General features: G+C 27.3%; 1 protein-coding gene and 1 long non-coding RNA gene across 2 annotated transcripts; both read right to left on the reverse strand.

Annotated features, from left to right (window-relative positions):
* Positions 1-177: 177 nt before the first annotated feature.
* LOC112638684 (cytochrome P450 4C1-like) lies at positions 178-13,594 on the reverse strand. The gene is made up of 8 exons (XM_025410798.1): positions 13,314-13,594; positions 7,292-7,401; positions 6,970-7,060; positions 4,308-4,530; positions 1,513-1,619; positions 1,092-1,230; positions 338-450; positions 178-260 (listed from the first exon to the last, which is right to left on the reverse strand). The coding sequence occupies exons 1-8, from the start codon at positions 13,465-13,467 to the stop codon at positions 178-180; spliced, it is 1,020 nt and encodes a 339-aa protein (XP_025266583.1). The 5' UTR covers positions 13,468-13,594.
* LOC112638693 lies at positions 5,999-6,960 on the reverse strand. The gene is made up of 3 exons (XR_003123125.1): positions 6,593-6,960; positions 6,355-6,521; positions 5,999-6,053 (listed from the first exon to the last, which is right to left on the reverse strand). It is a non-coding gene; the product is annotated as an uncharacterized LOC112638693 (long non-coding RNA).
* Positions 13,595-18,204: the final 4,610 nt, after the last annotated feature.

Below are 18,204 nucleotides of genomic sequence, written 5' to 3' on the forward strand. Positions count from 1 at the left end.
TGGATTTATGATCTCAAATTTAATTAANTATATATAGCGATTTTTCTCGCAATTACACATTTTACACTCATGTAGTATTTACGATATTTTAAACGGCTATTGCATTTAATGGGGATAAATCTCATATGAACCGGATGAGAAGGACGAAGTATTATATCGTCTTCAGTTGAATATCCTTTAACATTCAACGGGCTCCAAATAAAAATTGTGCACCAAAGGAGCTATCATAGCCTTCAATTCCAACAGAGCGAATCGTTGACCTAATAATATAATAAAATTCAAAGTCTGTCGAAAACTATTCAGCATGAAGAAAAATAAAAATCACCAACCAATTCACCTATGCAATTTCTTGGTCCTGCGCTGAATGGTATGTAGGAATAAGGATGACGATTTCGTATGTTTTCGGGCAAGAATCTATCAGGATCAAATATTTCTGGATTTGGCCAAAATTAGGATCTTTGTGAACTCCGTAATATTAAGATGTAAGATTGTTCCAGCAGGTACGACATATGAATCTGAAAAGTATTTAAAAATTTCAAAATTGAAAATAAAAGTTCAAAATTTAAAAATAAATAAATTTTTTTAGAAAAATAAAATGTACATAATATTTGTTTTTAAAATGTAATATACTATATTAAATTTTACGTTCGATACTATATGTTTCGTGTTAGTGACACAAAGTGATTAATTACGTAATTTTACATCTTCCGTAGTTTTGCGAATATTAAAAACACGCTGGGATATAAACGTAACGCTTCTTTTAAACATCTTCTAAATATGATAAATTTTGCAATGATTTCATCGTTAAGTTTCCCTCCGTTCTCTTGCATCACGGTATTAACTTCAACTCTCACACGTTCCTATGTCATCGATAATAATAATAAAATATATTTTTAATATTTTTATATGCATAAAATATAAATAAATTTGTAATAATCAAAAACATATTGTTCATATTTGATTTGTAAGATACTGAAGTATACCTGAACATCTTTGTGTTCAGCTAATAATAACAAAGCAAACATTATACCCATTGCTGTAGTATCATAACCCTGTAATCAGATCATCATATTGTTTTAAATAATATGTACAAAAAATTAAAAAAGATATTACATATACGTACTTCAAACATGAAAGTATCGACTTCCTCTCTTATGTCCAAATCAGTTAAAGAACTTTCTCGAGATGCCGCTATTAAAAGGTCCAACATGGCTAGCCGTTTTTTTTTAACTAGAAATAAGCAAGGCATATTAGCATCATTTTTGCATATCGCGCTTTAACTACAACATTGTTCTCGTTTAAAATTTAAACTTTCTTATAAATAGTAATAATTTATTTTTATAGTGAACATGTATTGCATCATTTCGTGTAATTATAAATATATATTTAGTGTAAATAGATATAATTTATAATTTAAGTGTAAATAGATATAATTTTAGTGTAAATAGATGTAATTTATAATTTTAGATTGTAAAGTCGAATTTAAGTTAGAAGTTCTGAGTTCTCACATACTTCCAAATACTTCGACATCTTCTGCCTCTGTCTCTTTATTATCTCCAATATTCTTTAAGTATCGATTACCTGTATGTTTCATGATAAAGTTTTCTTTCCGCAATGACCTATACACAAATACTATATTTAATTTTTGTATTAAATAGCAGTAGCATATTGTATTACATTATAAATGGTAATAATATGTTATTAATATGTTATCACGAGATTTATTATAATTTTTAAAAGTGTTTGAAGGACTTGAGATAACATGACTTATGATGTACTTTTTTCTGTAAATCCATGCAATATCTTCAAGAGATTTTTTTGTTTTCTTCCTTGTGGTGATAATGAGAATAATAAATCATTATACAACCAAGGCCTAAATGCTCTAAACCGATATAGTTTAAAAGAAAGAAATATATAGTTTAAAAATATATAGGTTTTAAAATATATAGATATATCATTATAATAAAGGATCTTAAATATTTTACACAATTATTTATTATACTGTCATATATTGAATTACCTATAAACTATCAATTCGATTATTTCATGAATTGCATTTCGATACTGATGTTGGAATCCGAATTTTTCCAGAGAGACGCCCATAGCAGTTTCTAAAATATATTTATTATACAGAGTTTTCGTGGGATTTTATGTCCACGTGAGAAATCGTGGACATAAAATGCACAATATGATTGTCCATGCCAATAGAGACAACTTTTTCCTCTGCTAAAAGTGCGTTTAAATACTACTTTTTAAACGGGAACAATTAATTAAATTACGCATAAATCACAGGAGTACGCGCACAGAGTTTTACGATATTATTAAAGATTTTATAAAAACTATGCATATTTCAATAACGCTATTTTGAATACAATTTATTTAATAAAAGAACATAATTCTAAACGATATCACTGAAAAAACGATTGAAAATAAAATAAATAGAATAGATAACATGTGAATAATTTTGATTCCAACGGTTCTCATATAGCACAGAAGTTTGTATCAACATTGCTGCAATGTTACAACATTGCACATTGCAGTGTAATGCTGCAGAAATATTGCAGAGGTATTATTTTGTAATATTACTTTGGCAATATTGCAGCAAGATTTTAACATAACGAACATGTATAACATGTGTTTCTTTACTTGCCACTACGACGGCACCAGACTTAACTAACTCGTATTCGAATTTTCGTCTAAAGTGGATATAAGGTCTACAAAAGACTAATGCAGTAATTATATTTCTTGTATTGAATCGATTTAATTTCTAATAAATTGACTTGAATTATTTAATATTCTGAATTCTAATAAGGGATCTAGATTATTGAACAAATAATTTATTTAATAATCTGGATCCTTCGTTTCAGGATTCAGAATATTAAACAGATTTTTCTTTACTAAATGGATAAATAAAAAATAATTAATTCATTGCACGTATTAAAATTCTGGTGTCGAAGATATGTAAAATAATTGTATGCATATTATAGAGATAAAAATTTAATAAGAAAACATTTATAGATAAAAACTAATTACTAAATATATAATAATAATTAATAAATTTATTAATATAAAACATTAATAAATATTTTTTAAAAGTGTGAAATTTTTTTAAAAGGAAATTTTTTTTCCTATTTTTCTTAGACATTTTTTTAATCTTTTCGAAGTTTATTTATGAAATTTAAAACGGTCTGCATTTGTACCAAAACGCGTTTTAATATTATAAATACATATTGCACCGTAACATTACTACAATCTTACATTGCAATATTCCTAAAAGCCGACATTTTAACGTTGCTGCAATCCCATAGCAATGGTGCAGCAACATTTTGCAGTGAATCTGCAATATATAGCTATCTGCTGTATAGGTTTAAAAAAATTAAAAAGTAAATTTAAAATAGTGGACAGCTCAAACTAACCTCAAGCACGCCATACGATATTGACAAATACATCGGGTTTTCCGTGCACAAGTAATGAACACGAACTTAATAACGTATCTAATGTAGATAAAAAGATGTACGCTTACACGTGAAAATAAAAACAAAACTCTTTTTTTTTAGAAAATTTTTTACGATTAGCGATACACATACATATATATTTATAAGTACATAATTATAAGAAATTTCATTAAATTTGAACAGAAAAAGATTTGTTAAACAAAACATATTTGTTGAAAATATAAATAAATAAAAAATATTTTTTATAGAAAGTATGGGAATTATATACTTTCAATTCATCTACTTCATTGAACTCAAAATCGCAAATTCAAAATAATAATCACTATTAATCATTCAAATGAAACAGTCAGATGAGTTTGCTTATGTCCGCCAAATTCCTTTCTCTATAAATTGATACATCACTAATTAATCGTCATTACTACGCGCGAAAAATCTGACTTTATAATGTCTTTATAATCTTTAAAATCTGACTTTATAATCTTACTAATATAATGTCGTATATCTGCCATATCTGATTCAATTGCTAGAGAGCATATATCTGGCCTAGAGCACATATTCGTTAGCTTAAAGTTATTTTTATTTTAAAAGTAGTGTGCGGACAAATTTTTAAATAAAAAAGTTATTTCTTCTGGCACGCACAGTCAAGCTGTGCATTTTGTCCACGAATTCTGGCATACTCTGTGTCGTGATCGAAGATTATTACGGGGAATATTTCATTGATAGCTTTGACAATAAAAAATCGAATATTATTTATTTGCATTGTACCATTGTGCATGCGTGTGTCTACGTCACGGTATGTGTGTGTGTGGGTGTGCATGTGATACTTCGTGTAGAAACAAATTCTTTTCTTAAGTTATAGAATTCATATTAATATCATTTAGAATATTACCGCATATTGCGTTTAGCGTATATTCACTGATAAATGATAATAAATCCTTCACAACTGTCCCTCCGACATCCTTCAAAGATTTTGTCATGCAATCACCTTCCTTGATAAAGATATCAATAAACTGATTTAATATATTAAAATGGAATGCAGGTGTTAACATCTTTCGCCGTGTTTGCCATTTAACGCCTGAAACAAAAACAAGATAAAATTATATGATAAAATACAAATAATAGAATATAAGACTTATATTATATATATTATAGTGTCTCTATTACAATTAATTTAATGTTTGTTTATTGGATATTATTAAATAACAATATTATTCTACATTTATTTTTTTTCTTTCGCAAAATTTTTTTATAATTCTTTAAATGTATTTTCTTATGAAATTTTTACGCTAAGTGTTGAAAGTATTAACCAGAATTTAAATATTATTTTGTAATTAAATCTTTATATCATTCAAAAACAAATTGCAGAAGGCTAAAAACAAAGCGCCCATGTACGACCGTAAAAATAAAAAAATATGTAATTATTATCAATAATTTACATTAAATTATAATAATTTAAATAGAAAATCGATCGACAAACGTTTCGGCTTAATCCAGGTTCTTATCAATGTCAATTACGAAAATATTATAAAACATGAGCAAAAATATTATAAAAAAATATAAAATCGTAAATCAAAATTTAAATCTTTATAGATTAATAAATAAAAAATATACTAAATTTTATTAAAAATGTCTGTCACGTAATGATGTATGATTTCCTTTTGAAAATGTTTACCGGATTATCTTATAGAGAGATCATCTCTATTACTTCTATTTAATTGAGAATATGTGTATCCGGCAAAATTATCTCTCGAAATGATTCCATTTGCAGGTTTCTTTTAAATTTATTAATTCATAAAACGATATTTATTATTTTATAAAACGATATTTAATTATTAATACGATTTAAACGATATTAAATTTATTAATTTATAAAACGATATTTATTAATTTATAAAACGATATTACTATTACTTTATAAAACGATAAAGTTATGTAAGTTATATTATATATATTCATCATTTAAAAAAGATAATATTTAAATCTAATTATAATATTTCATTGTAGTTATTTTATTTTTTGTGATAAAGGTAAATTGCAAACTTTAGTGCAACCGAAATAATTAAGTATTTCGAATGAGAAAAATTATTACAACACTGGATGTGAGTCTTATTAAAATAGAGTTTATTTGTACAATGCGTAATTTACTTGTCACATGAAAATTCCGTTACTTAAAAAAATAATGTTTGCTCCGACCGGATTTATTTAGTATTATTTTTTACAATTTTAATGTTTCGACCAGTATAGCAATTCCTATTATTTTTTTATTTATTTAGTTCATTATTTGTCTTCTACTTTGCATTGTTATGTTCACACAAGGGGGTATTAAGAGAGTGTTCTAGTCTAGAAGCTGAATTTTTATGTTATTTTTTCAAATTTTTTTAAGTAAGTTTTTAGGGATGTAAATTTTTTGGGATGTGAATTTTCTCACCGCATCCAAAAAACTTATATGTACTTGAAGTACATTTCCAAATTTTTTTACTAAAAAATAATTATAAATAAGTGTAATACACAAAATTGAATAAGGTAATAAAAAAATTTATTCTTATGATGACTGTTCTGGCATGGCTCTTATGATTCTGGCTATTCTGCTTCTAAAATCTAAAACAAAAAACCAGAGAGATTCTTAATTAGTATAAGTTTGGCTATAGCAGATATCGAAATGAAAAAAATATTGAAAATTTAAAAACTGTAAAAAGGCTCTAAAAATAAAAAAAAATATTTTGATTTGATTTTGGGAGGTGTTTTAATTATACTTATGCTGAAGATGTATGCATATACGACTCAATTGATCAACTGGTTTTAGAGATATCATGAGATATCATAAGATATGTGATAGGCAAAAATAAAATAACGTATTTAAAGTTTTTCATATTGATTACATAGAAATAATTTTACTTACGATCAATCAGCTAGTGTAGGGCCATGCAGGGAACCTTCCTCCTGCATATAAAAGTCTTACTGCGCTGTTCTCTCTTCCCTGCGATTTAGTCTCTCATCTTTAAGGAAATCAGTTGAACGCTGTTTCGTGCGAGTTTTCTTCCGAAAATTTGCGTACATCTCCGCATGCTGTCACCAAAAGTCACTCATTAAGTTCATAACTTTTAAAATATAAATCCTTCATTGAAGATAAGAACTACCAGAAAAGTTGCCACTTCAATCTTTGCCCCAGAATGATGATGTTTTGGAGCAAAAATCCAAATCAGTACATTTAAAAAGCTTTAGTTATTATTTTGTGTTTCTCCTAAACAACGTTTCAGCAATTCATTAGCCGAACCTAACCAAATCGCAGCCGGAATGCTGAGCGCGCGGCGGAAATCGCTCCTTACCAGGTGCTATAACTTTATCAATTTTGTGAATCAAGCTAAATCTTCTTGCAGACATATTTTCTATATCAAATATTTGCAAAATATGCAAAAAAATCATCCTTTCCGCTAGACTAGAATATTCCCGCAATACACGATAACAAACTGTAATAATGTTTGTACGTTTTTATATGTTAACATTATTATGGTACCTGTACTGGTGAGGAGACCTGTGCCGAACCAGGGATGTAGTATATTATATAAACGACTTTTCTCGATGTGCTTAGTGCTGCTTAATATCTTCTATAATCACCAGAAACATTTATTTATTATAGCATTCAATCTTAGATGCAAATAATTAATTAATTGTATCTCATACTTTAATCTAAACTGTATAAAGTTCTGTATTGAGCTTTTTTATGTTTTTAAGGATTATTTTCAACGAAAATCTTCTTGTGAAATACAAGATTCCGTAATCTCTAGCTAAAGTAATGTCTATAAAGAATTAAATCTTGTCAGAAATTTCTTTATTACCTCCAGATCATCTGGATGACGGATAGACACAGCAAATTCGTGTAATCCCCATACTTTCAGAATAGGATAATACTTATCAGTTAGTGTACAAAATACTTTCCATTGTTCCACTAAAAAATATATTAAATATCCATACAAATAATACTAAAAAATATATTAAATATCCATACAAAAATTAAATAAAATTAATTTTAATTAATTAAATTTGAATAAAATTGAAAATTATTTTGAATAATAATAATTAAAAATTAATTCAATATTCGCAAATTTAGAGACACAGCGCAGTTGGAGCGCAAGAAAGAAATAGCATTTCTTTCTTTCTAATTATTCGTATATTTCAAATTAAATATAATTACACTGACAAAAGCGAACGTTTTGAATGATCTTTTGATTCCCCCTCAGTTCAATGCGATAGCGCGATTAAATTATAAAAATATAATGAACTGTCTTATAACGATAGATAACGTTAGAATAACGTTGTATAGATAACGTTAAATTATATCTCGCAGATATCTGGTACATTTTACATTATTTTAAATAATTCCTCATATTATAGTACTGTAATGTGCCAATGTGTTAAATCCAGAGTCTGTAAACTCCTTTGTTGGAATTTGTACCAGCGTTAGTGACGCCTATCTAGAAGTCTGCTTTCAGATAATATGAACTATCTTCCGAAAAAATCAATATGGTGGATTAAAATATAATAGATCAAATACGATTAAAGACATGTGTTACAATATATTGTTGTCAATTGTAGTGTTAATTAATTGTTTAACATTACAATTGACAACAATACATTGCATTACCATTACATGAGACTTTATATATTGCTGTATGAAATTTTTGGCATTATGTTTTTATGACAAAAACTACGAAATTTATTTAGGCCGAAATAAAATAATCCCGTGTAATTATCACTTATAAAAAGATGCCGTGCACAAATTTTTAAAAATTGAAAATACATTGGAGAATGAACGTACCGAAGAAATGCCTGGTACAAGTCCACAACATTCATGTAAAATAGTTGAAAGGACAAATGAAAATCAGGATTTTTAGGATTATATTAGTTTTGATCATAATCTTGAACATAATCTAAGTAGGAATTGTAAGTATATCAAAAAAATTAGTGCTGTTTGCACTAGATTTAAGAATAATGATAGGCTAATTTATTTATTTATTTATTATTCATATATTAACTTTCCTTCACATGTGTTATATAAATTTTTGTTTTAAGAACACAATAAACACTGAGAAAGAAAGTACAAGTGCTGTCGATTATAAAAAACTTAAAGATATAGATATCTGGCCATTATGTCTAACTCAATCTCAGAAAACATTTTTAATAGAAAAAGGTCTTGAAAGACATTACCTACATTACTATCCAAAAAATGACAAAAACAAATCCTTTTCTAAGATATATTATAACAGAAAACTGAACAATGGAGAACTAATTGATAGGGCATGGTTAATATATTCATAAACAGAAAAATCGTATTTTTTGTTTCTCATGCAAGTTATTTCAAACTGGTTTAGGTCAACATGAAACCAATGGGTTTAATGACTGGCAGCACACATCAGAGTGATTAAAGCAGCATGAATTGTCTAAAGTACATTTTAAATCGATGGATATGTGGAATGACGCACGCAAAAGACTTATAAACAAAAATAATATTATTCACTCTGAAAAATTATTTATCCAAGAAAAACAAAAATGGAGGAATATTTTAGAAAGAATAATATCTATTATCCAATACCTATCCGAGCGTAATATGGTCTTAAGAGGTTTGTCTGTGCTTTTCACAAAAAATAATGGGAATTTCTTAAGATTAATTGAACTTATGTCTCGGTACGATCCTGTTTTGATGGAACATGTCAATGAAGTAAAAAATAAAAAAATAAAGTTTATTATCTCAGCAAAGATATACAGAATGGATTAATATCATTCATAGGAAATCAAATTAGTAATACGATCGTGATCGTGACTGATCGTGTGAAGACGGCAAAATATTTTTTAATTCTTTTTGCACAACTGATACGTCCCATGAGGAGCAACTATCCTGCATAATACGTTACGTTTATGCACATGAAGACGAAGCACAAATTTGTGAAAGTTTTACAGGTTTTTTGGTTGTCAAAGACAGTAGCGGATTAACACAAACCTTAAAAGAACATCTAAATCAAGATCTTGGGCTTGATTTAAAAAATTGTAGAGGACAAGGATATGACAATCGGGCAAATGTGAAAGGACACAGATCTGGTGTTTAGGCATAATTATTACGAGAAAATCGAAGAGCATTTTTCACTCCATGTGGTTGCCATAATTTAAATCTCGTACTTTTCGATATTGCTAGTGTTTCTTCCAAGGCTATTACATTTTTTGGAGTCAATCAACGCATATATACTTTTTTGTCAGCTTCTAACTATAGATACGATATTGTGAAAAATATTTAAAGTTTACACCGAAATCATGATCTGAAACTAGATGGGAATGCCGGACAGAAAGTGTAAAAGCTGTACGGTTCTAAGTTAAAGAACTTATAAAAACATTTGAAGAAATTGAAGAACGCGAGAGAGCCTAAAGACGCAAAAGTTGCTAGTGAAACACAATCTTTGTTGAAACAAATTAAATCTTATCAATTTATATTATCAACCGTTATATGGTACGAATTACTTGTAGAAGTGAACAGAGTGATTAAATGGTTGCAACAAAAAAGTATGCAAATAGATGTCGCAATATTACTTCTAGAGGCTCTATTCAACAGACTATCAACTTTTAGAACTACTGGTTACGACGAAAGTGTGCGAATTGCAAAAAATATTGCAGCAGAGAGTAGCATAATACCTTATTTTCCTCAAAATAGGATCGCTGTTACAACACGTTTGATTATGAATGTGTTGATGAAATAATAGCCCCAAAGGAGAAAAAATTCGCATAGAATATTTTAATCATTGACAAGATCATACAATCATTTATTTAACTTTATTATTGATTCAAACTATATCAGAATTTTAGAGACAATTTTGGTTTTTATATAGTTTTTGTAATATTAAAAATCTGAGGAAATACTGAAAAAGAACTGTAACGACCTGTACATTATATTACAAGATAAAAGTGACTCTGATATAAGTGGATTAGAACTATTGGAAAAATTAAGATTATTAATTTATATAATTCCGGATAATGAACAAAATTGTCTGTTTGATGTATTAAAATACCTGTTTAAAACCAAATTCAGTTCAGTTTTTCCAAATATATATATAGCACTTCGTATATTGCTAACTCTATCAGTAACGATTGCTTTTTCAGAAAGGAGTTTTCCAATATTAAAATTAATTAAAAACTATCTTCGTTCTTGTATATCGCATGAAAGACTATCGGGCATAGCAATGATGTCGATAGAAAATGACATACCTCATGAGACTGATTTTAATAACATAATTGTCTTTGCCGCAGCAAAAATCGAGAAAAATACATCATTAAGTTTACATATAATTTTTATTATATTTAAGTTTACATATTATTGTATGAAATTTTTTTAAATCCCAAAGCAAAAAGTCAAGTGTTTGTTATTTTGAAATATGTAATACAAAAATAACTATTTCTATATTTATAAAATAATATATGTTTCTTATTTTCAGTGAAAAATAAATATATATAAAATAGATTTCGATGAAAGATAATATAAAAGTTTTAAGTCCAGCATTTTAAATCGCACCCGATCCCGCTCAGGTTAGAACCGGCCCTGCTGGGATGTGACAATAAAAATACACGATCTATCAATCCTACAATTATTCCTCTCTTATAGCATAGTGGATGATTCCATTTATAATTTAGATATCTCCCAGAAAAAGTGGATTTATGATCTCAAATTTAATTAAATTATTGTTCGCGACTATCGTAACATCAAAGAAATTAAATTTATTATTCCTTCCTCCATTGTAAATTGAAATCTCGGATAAAAAGAGTTAAAAATATCCAAGATCCTATTGAACATGGAAGAGCGAACCGCCAGAGCTATAGCATCCACATATCTGTAATAAAATAGCAAATTGAAAGAAATATGTCCAATTCCATCATTGAATCTCAAGTCAACATGAGAGATACACAACAACATATCATTATCAATTTGTAAAAAGCGTAGAATCTGATGAGTCATGTTTATAACTAGTAATTAAAATAAAAAAGAAATTGGCATAAGAATTAACGCGCGGTAATTGAAGCGCAGAGAAGCAATAACACTTCTTTCTTTTTTCAATATTAGTTTATTAAAAAACACATTATAATAACAAAAAGAGAACGCTTTTGATCCCTCTTCAGCGCAATGTTAACAATATGCATTATAAAGTGTTATATAAGTGTGTAACGCATTGAATTATAAAAATATTTTCTTTCGACCCGTAGATTAGAACGCATGTAATGTACCAATATGTTAAATTCCAAAAGATTTTCTGAAACGTTCATTTTTGTTAATGTAATTTATTATTATTTAATTATATTTATTTTAAAATATATAGAGTAATCAAAAGGAAGGAAGTGTTGTCTCTTTCGTGAGCTCTAATTACTGCGCCGTTCCTTGTAGAAAAAGTAATAAGGTTTTAAAAAGGATCTGATTAATATATTTTAAAATTAATTGGGCCCTACTAGGTATAGAACACTTGGATCCTACATGGCTTGTAACAAATGGCGCTTTAGGGCCTGATAAGGAAATATTATCAGAACCCTAAATGGAAACACTATCAGAACCGCATAAGAAAATTTTATATTGTTTGCAATTGATATTCATTTCTGCATGGATATTTATTCTGTCTTCTACGATATACAGTGTGTCAGGAACATTTTTGCAGTCCCGAAGTGTGAAGGTGGATTGTCTCAAATGTAAAAAGAAAGATACTATACTATTTTGCGATATTCGCAATAATTAACGAAAAATTAATTTAAAAAACCGGCCAATGCACGTGGCCAGAAGTGCGTGGCGGTCTTATTGTAACATAATGGCGGCGCGTGGTGAAGCAGTGATTGGGTAGGGGAAGAGCCTTCGCCGCGCACCTACACACTGAGAATTTAATATAAAAAAAAATTAACCGTCTGCGGTTAATTTTTGGAGCTCTAGGGCTCCTTTCGCAAAAAATAGAAGAAATGTGGCTGTAAAAGTCTTCGAGCTAATACGCTCTTTGACCGATAAGCCATGAGCGAGACTTGTGCCGCGGTCTTATATACAGTCTTAGATGGATTGTACTTTCGGGTTAGGTTTTTTCCCTTTCGCCATCTATCAGCGATAATGTATATATCTATGTATTTAAAAATTTTTTTTATTTTTTATAATGAAAAGTATGAAATAAATAAGTTTTTTTAAATAGAAATTCTTTGTTAATTGAATTCATTGTTCATTAATGTTATTATTAATGCAATATTATTAACTTTTTTATAAATTAGTATTACATGAATTCTTCATTTTATAAATGCGGCACAGTTAAAAAATCTTTATAAGGGCTTTTTTAATTATTTTCATTAAAGCCTGAGTTTCAAAATTATTTAATATAATAATTTAATAAAACCTTAAATTAAACTATAAATTAAACATCGGATAGTTATTAGTTTTTTTATTATATGTCCTTAGTAATATTTAATAAGGCCCCATATTGATGATGATAGGATAACCTTTTTTATGGCATCCTTATATTATCCTTATCAGGGCCAATAGTTTCGTGTACTAGCTCTAAAAATTTTCTACACGGGGTGTCAATAATTTGCTAATTTTGATTCAATCTTTAATTATTTTAGTGAGACTAATTTTATTGTTAATATTAACGCATTTTAATTATGGAAACAGGCAAATAATAAAAAAAATTAATAACAAATGGTTATTCCAAAAAGAAATGCTCAGATATGTAATCTGCATGTAATAATCTTGGTATACATTTAGAGCAAAAATTTATAAATTTAATATTTTTGCTTGAATATATGCATGAATGACGAGTCATTTGTCAATTAATGCAAATAGAGTAGAAATGTTGTACTTGCCTGCTGAAAGTTGGGCTAGGTGTGCGTGACCAAAAATCGGAACGCTCGGAGGTTCCGGTATAAGATGAAGAAGTCGTCCTTTTCTTCCATAATGTACGTAATAATAATATATCGATAAAATAAATATGAATAATAGCAATATATTTATAAACATCGTTTCTTAACGTTGATATTTTTAACTGTCAAATTAAGCTTTTTCTGTTTATTGTTTCTTTTTTGATTCTTCACACGTGTCACAAAATAAATGGTATAAATTCTCCGATAAAATTGATAATTATCTTGTTTCTAAATGTTAATTCTAAAGGGAAAGAGACATAAAGAGAGAAAGAATAATAGAAAGATCACTGAAATGCGTAAATCGTATAATCTTTTTATAATTAACTTTTATTTATGATTAACTAAAAGATTCATGAAACAATATGATAAATTTGTTCATTATTTATGTAATAAAAAAATCTATGAATACAATAAAAATATTTCAAATTTTTCGATTATTACTTGCAATTGTTTTTTATTGTAAAAGATAAAATTTCGTGAAAATTTATTGTAAAATAATTAACAGTATCATAAATAGGACCAATATTATTTTTATATCAATTCTTATATTAATTCTTGTCGCAAATATTTAACATATAAATTGGTTTTAGTATTAACATTTTAATTATAATTTTATTTAGTTTATAACTGTATGAATGTATATAATTCTTAATCAATTACATCACAATGTCCACTTAAAAATCATTTCTGTGCAAATCTTTGTTCGAAAGTATCTTACTAGGAAGAGCACGGAAGTGTCCGCCTCCGCTTTTGATGAGCTTTTAATATGTTGTTTTCTAGACAAAAATAGGGAACACGTATTTCTTTATACTTTCTTCTTCTTCTTCTTCTTATTATTATTATTATTTCATCTTGAACCACCTTAAATTAAACAAGTTTAGAGTCTCGTGCGTCACTTTATGCATACATTTTGAGCTTATTTATATTTAACGTTTTAATATCTTTTCTTTATATTAAATATAAATTTGATTTGTTATATCAATGTTATTTTAGCTAAACTTGCGAAAAAAACGTAATTACATACATAAATGTTTATGTTAGTTATCTTCTGTTACGGAAAAACAGGATGCGCGAAAAATCGACGGACACGAATAGGCGTATTACAGAGAAGTTTATAATTAATTCTGGAAAATGACTTTTCGAAACATAACTTAATAATATATGGTTGGATTCGTAAAAAAATAACCTTTCACTTGGTAATAAAGAAATTTCAAAATTAAAAAAAAATATATTTGGTGGTGGAGGTATTTTAAAAAATTAAAAAAGTAAAATTGTTTTGTTATTATTGTAAAGTACTCTTGAAGCCATTTAATTTTTAATTTGAAAATTTTTTCTATCTCTTATATTTTTTGAAATATTCATCTCGAAAGGAAAAAAACCGATTTTTTTCAAAGGGGTGTTTTAGACACGTGTACGGGCACTAAATGGGTATAAAAAAATACATGTCCTTTTGTCTAGACTAAACAACATATTAAAAGCTCATCGAAATCGGAGGGGGACACTTCCGTGCCTTTCCTTGTTAGATCTATAAATATACTTTTATAGTTTTATAAAAAGAGTTTTTTATAATAAACCAAAATTATTTAATTAAGCATTCGCTAATTGTATCAATAAACAAAAAATTATTTTATTAGTTTTTATTTAATTTATATCATAATTATTATTCTATTATATTGTGTTTTCATATATTATACAAATTGTATAATTATCGTGATTTCTTATAAGGGTTTATTCTATCGTTTTGTTGTATCTAATTGTTAAACATATTTCTGTAAAAATACTTTTGTGTTATAATATATATTTAATAAAATTATAACAAAAAAAATCGTATAGAACTAACAGCTTGTGATATTTGAAAAATTTATATTAAATATTTATATTAAAATCATGCTCTTAAAATAATTATATTATTATTAACCATTGTTGGGATTTTACAATAGTATTATAAAATTTTATTTAATATATTACCTGATAAATTTTCGAATAAAATGATTAAAACACTGGAATGCTTAAAATGCAATTGTAAATTTCTCCAAGCAGATACACATGTCAGTAAAACAAATCTTCTCGAACTAATAATGTAAATTTCAGACTTATACTTATAGCCGTTTATCAGCTCAAGAGCATATTAATAATCAGAATTTTATGTTTTGACATATCGACGGTTCAATAATTCCACTTTGCTTGACACAAACTCACACATAGACACGCGCGCGGACGCACGCACGCATGTGTGTATCTTGACGCTGTTACTGTTACTACTGTGACTTTTGCTCCCAGTCTGCTCTATGTATATATACATATATGAAAGTACTATACAGGAAAGCATAACCATAGTAAGTATAGACCGAGCATCCATTGTGTAAGCGTTAAGCATACGAAAAGAAAGACAAAAGATGTAAGATGAGTTTCTTTCTCTTTTCAATGCCGGAGAAGTGAGGAGCACTTCTTCACATCTTCTCGCACCGGTTCGTCATGGAGGGGCGAGGAGATGAGGAGAAGTGCTCCCCACTTCTTCGGCATTAAAATGAGAAAGAAACTAATCTTACATCTTTTGTCTTTCTTTTCGTATGTTTAACGCTTATACAATGGATGCTCGATCTATATTTACTATGTCTATGCAGGAAAGTAACACGCCTCCTACTAACCTGCATAATATATTAAATAATTTTTATTATATAGTCAAACGCATATGCCCCGATTCCTTTTCTTTTCAGATAATTGTTGTGGAACGATCGTATATCAGTTTCACATGCAGGAGTAAAATTAGTGTAAGCGTCACATTATTCATATAAATAATTTTCATAAATATTTCTTGTTTCAGTTTTTTTTGTATTTATGCTTAATTAAAGTGTATATAAATATAAATTAAAATACTTTAATAATAAAGTGTATATATTGACGTAATAATTTACCGGTGCATTTTTTTACAATGTGTTCATAAATTTTTATAGTTGATTTGAATAAGTTTTGACTCTTATTTAGGTTATAATACTTTTATTCTAAAAAATGTGTCCGAGGGCAAAAGTAACACAACACTCGGTGGACGAAAATAACATGTTGTTAGGGCTAGTCCCATAATAACTGTACTAATGGCGATTCTTATTATGTATAATTGCGATTCGGAATAGAATAATAACCTTGTGCCTAGTAATAATAACTTTAACTTTAGTTGGCACTGAAAATAATTATATTTATAGTAACTACAACTATTTCTTTAATCCTTTCTAAAAAAGGTATATTATGTCGAAACTCTCGAAATATATCGTTGCTCCTTTTTTTAAATATTGATATGCGCGTTGCGACTTGCTTCATGTTATGTGCGATTGTGAAATCAGCTATCAATTTTGACAGTTTGCGTAAAATAAAATAATCATTAAAAATAATCTTATAAATTATCTTAAAATAAATTATCTTATAATATAAGGATTATAATCCCATACAACACCGAAATTTTGCAATAACATTACATAGATTTAACATTGAAACATTGTAATATAATTACTATTATTATGGTTAATATTATGGTGAAATGTATTTATAATATTAAAATGCGTTTTGCTACATGTGCAAAATGCTTTAAGTTTAATAAAAAAACTTTGAAAATATAAGATGATGTTTAAGCAGGATAAGAAAACACGTCTTTGAAAAACGTCCATTAATTTTATTAATTAGTGTTTATAAAATGTTTCTTATCAAATACTTATCTCGATAATATATATACAATTATCTTACATACACTCGACATCAGAATATTTTAATACGTGGAATAAATGGACTATTTTATAAATATCATTTATATATCATTAATCTAATGACTCGACTAGTTTGTGTCATTGCAGAAGATCGATATTGAAAGCAACATGATAATAAAACGAGATGTCACTTCCACGCCAAAAAATTGTTGCTGAAGTGTTTATAGTGCATATATATGCATATATGTATATATTTTTTAAGTATTTTTTTTTTCAAAAACTTGATGTTTGTACTTTGATTAAAGATCTCAATTTAAATAATATATCATAAGATATTGAGATACCTGAACATCTTTGTGTTTAGCTAATAATAACAAAACAAACATTATACTCGCTGCTGTAGTATCATGACAGTAATCAGATCATTTGGAAAATGGTACATATATATCTCCGTTTCATTTATAATTCTTTTACTTACTACTATGTAATTAAATCGATCAAAAAATTCATTCATCTTTTAAATTTTATTTTCGTTAGATTATCCATTTACTAAACGAAACTTGATTTAAAATTTTATTGATAATGTATTATATAAAATGAAAAGAATTTGAAAAAGCAGAATATGAATATATTTAGAATACATAGCACAAAAAATTATAAATATAATTATATTACAATTAAAATAATTATATAAAGTGAGTTTGCACTTACAAAATTTTCGTCTATTTTGGAGATTTAAAAAGAACTGTGACGTGATGGAGCAATTCTGACGTTAGATTCGAATTCAGCCGGCCAAAATACATAAGAATTTGAAAAAGCAGAATATGAATATATTTAGAATACATAGCACAAAAAAATATAAATATAATTATATTACAATTGAAGTGATTATATAAAGTGGGATTGCATTTATAAAATTATAGAAAGAAAGAGGACAAAACAAATGAATTTTTCGATTGATTTTAATATAATTATATGAAATTAACAATACATAAATTTTATGATTTTACAAAGGTTATTGAAATCCATAGGTCCAAAATAATATCTAATGATAAATAATGAAACTACGAGATGCTAAGGTTCCTAGTCAGAATTAATTGTCATTTTTAAAACAGTTAATGATAATTAGTATTTATTTT

The sequence above is a fragment of the Camponotus floridanus genome, unplaced genomic scaffold (assembly GCF_003227725.1).
Source record: "Camponotus floridanus strain SB8 unplaced genomic scaffold, Cflo_v7.5 scaffold35, whole genome shotgun sequence".
Taxonomy (NCBI): Eukaryota; Metazoa; Arthropoda; class Insecta; order Hymenoptera; family Formicidae; genus Camponotus; species Camponotus floridanus.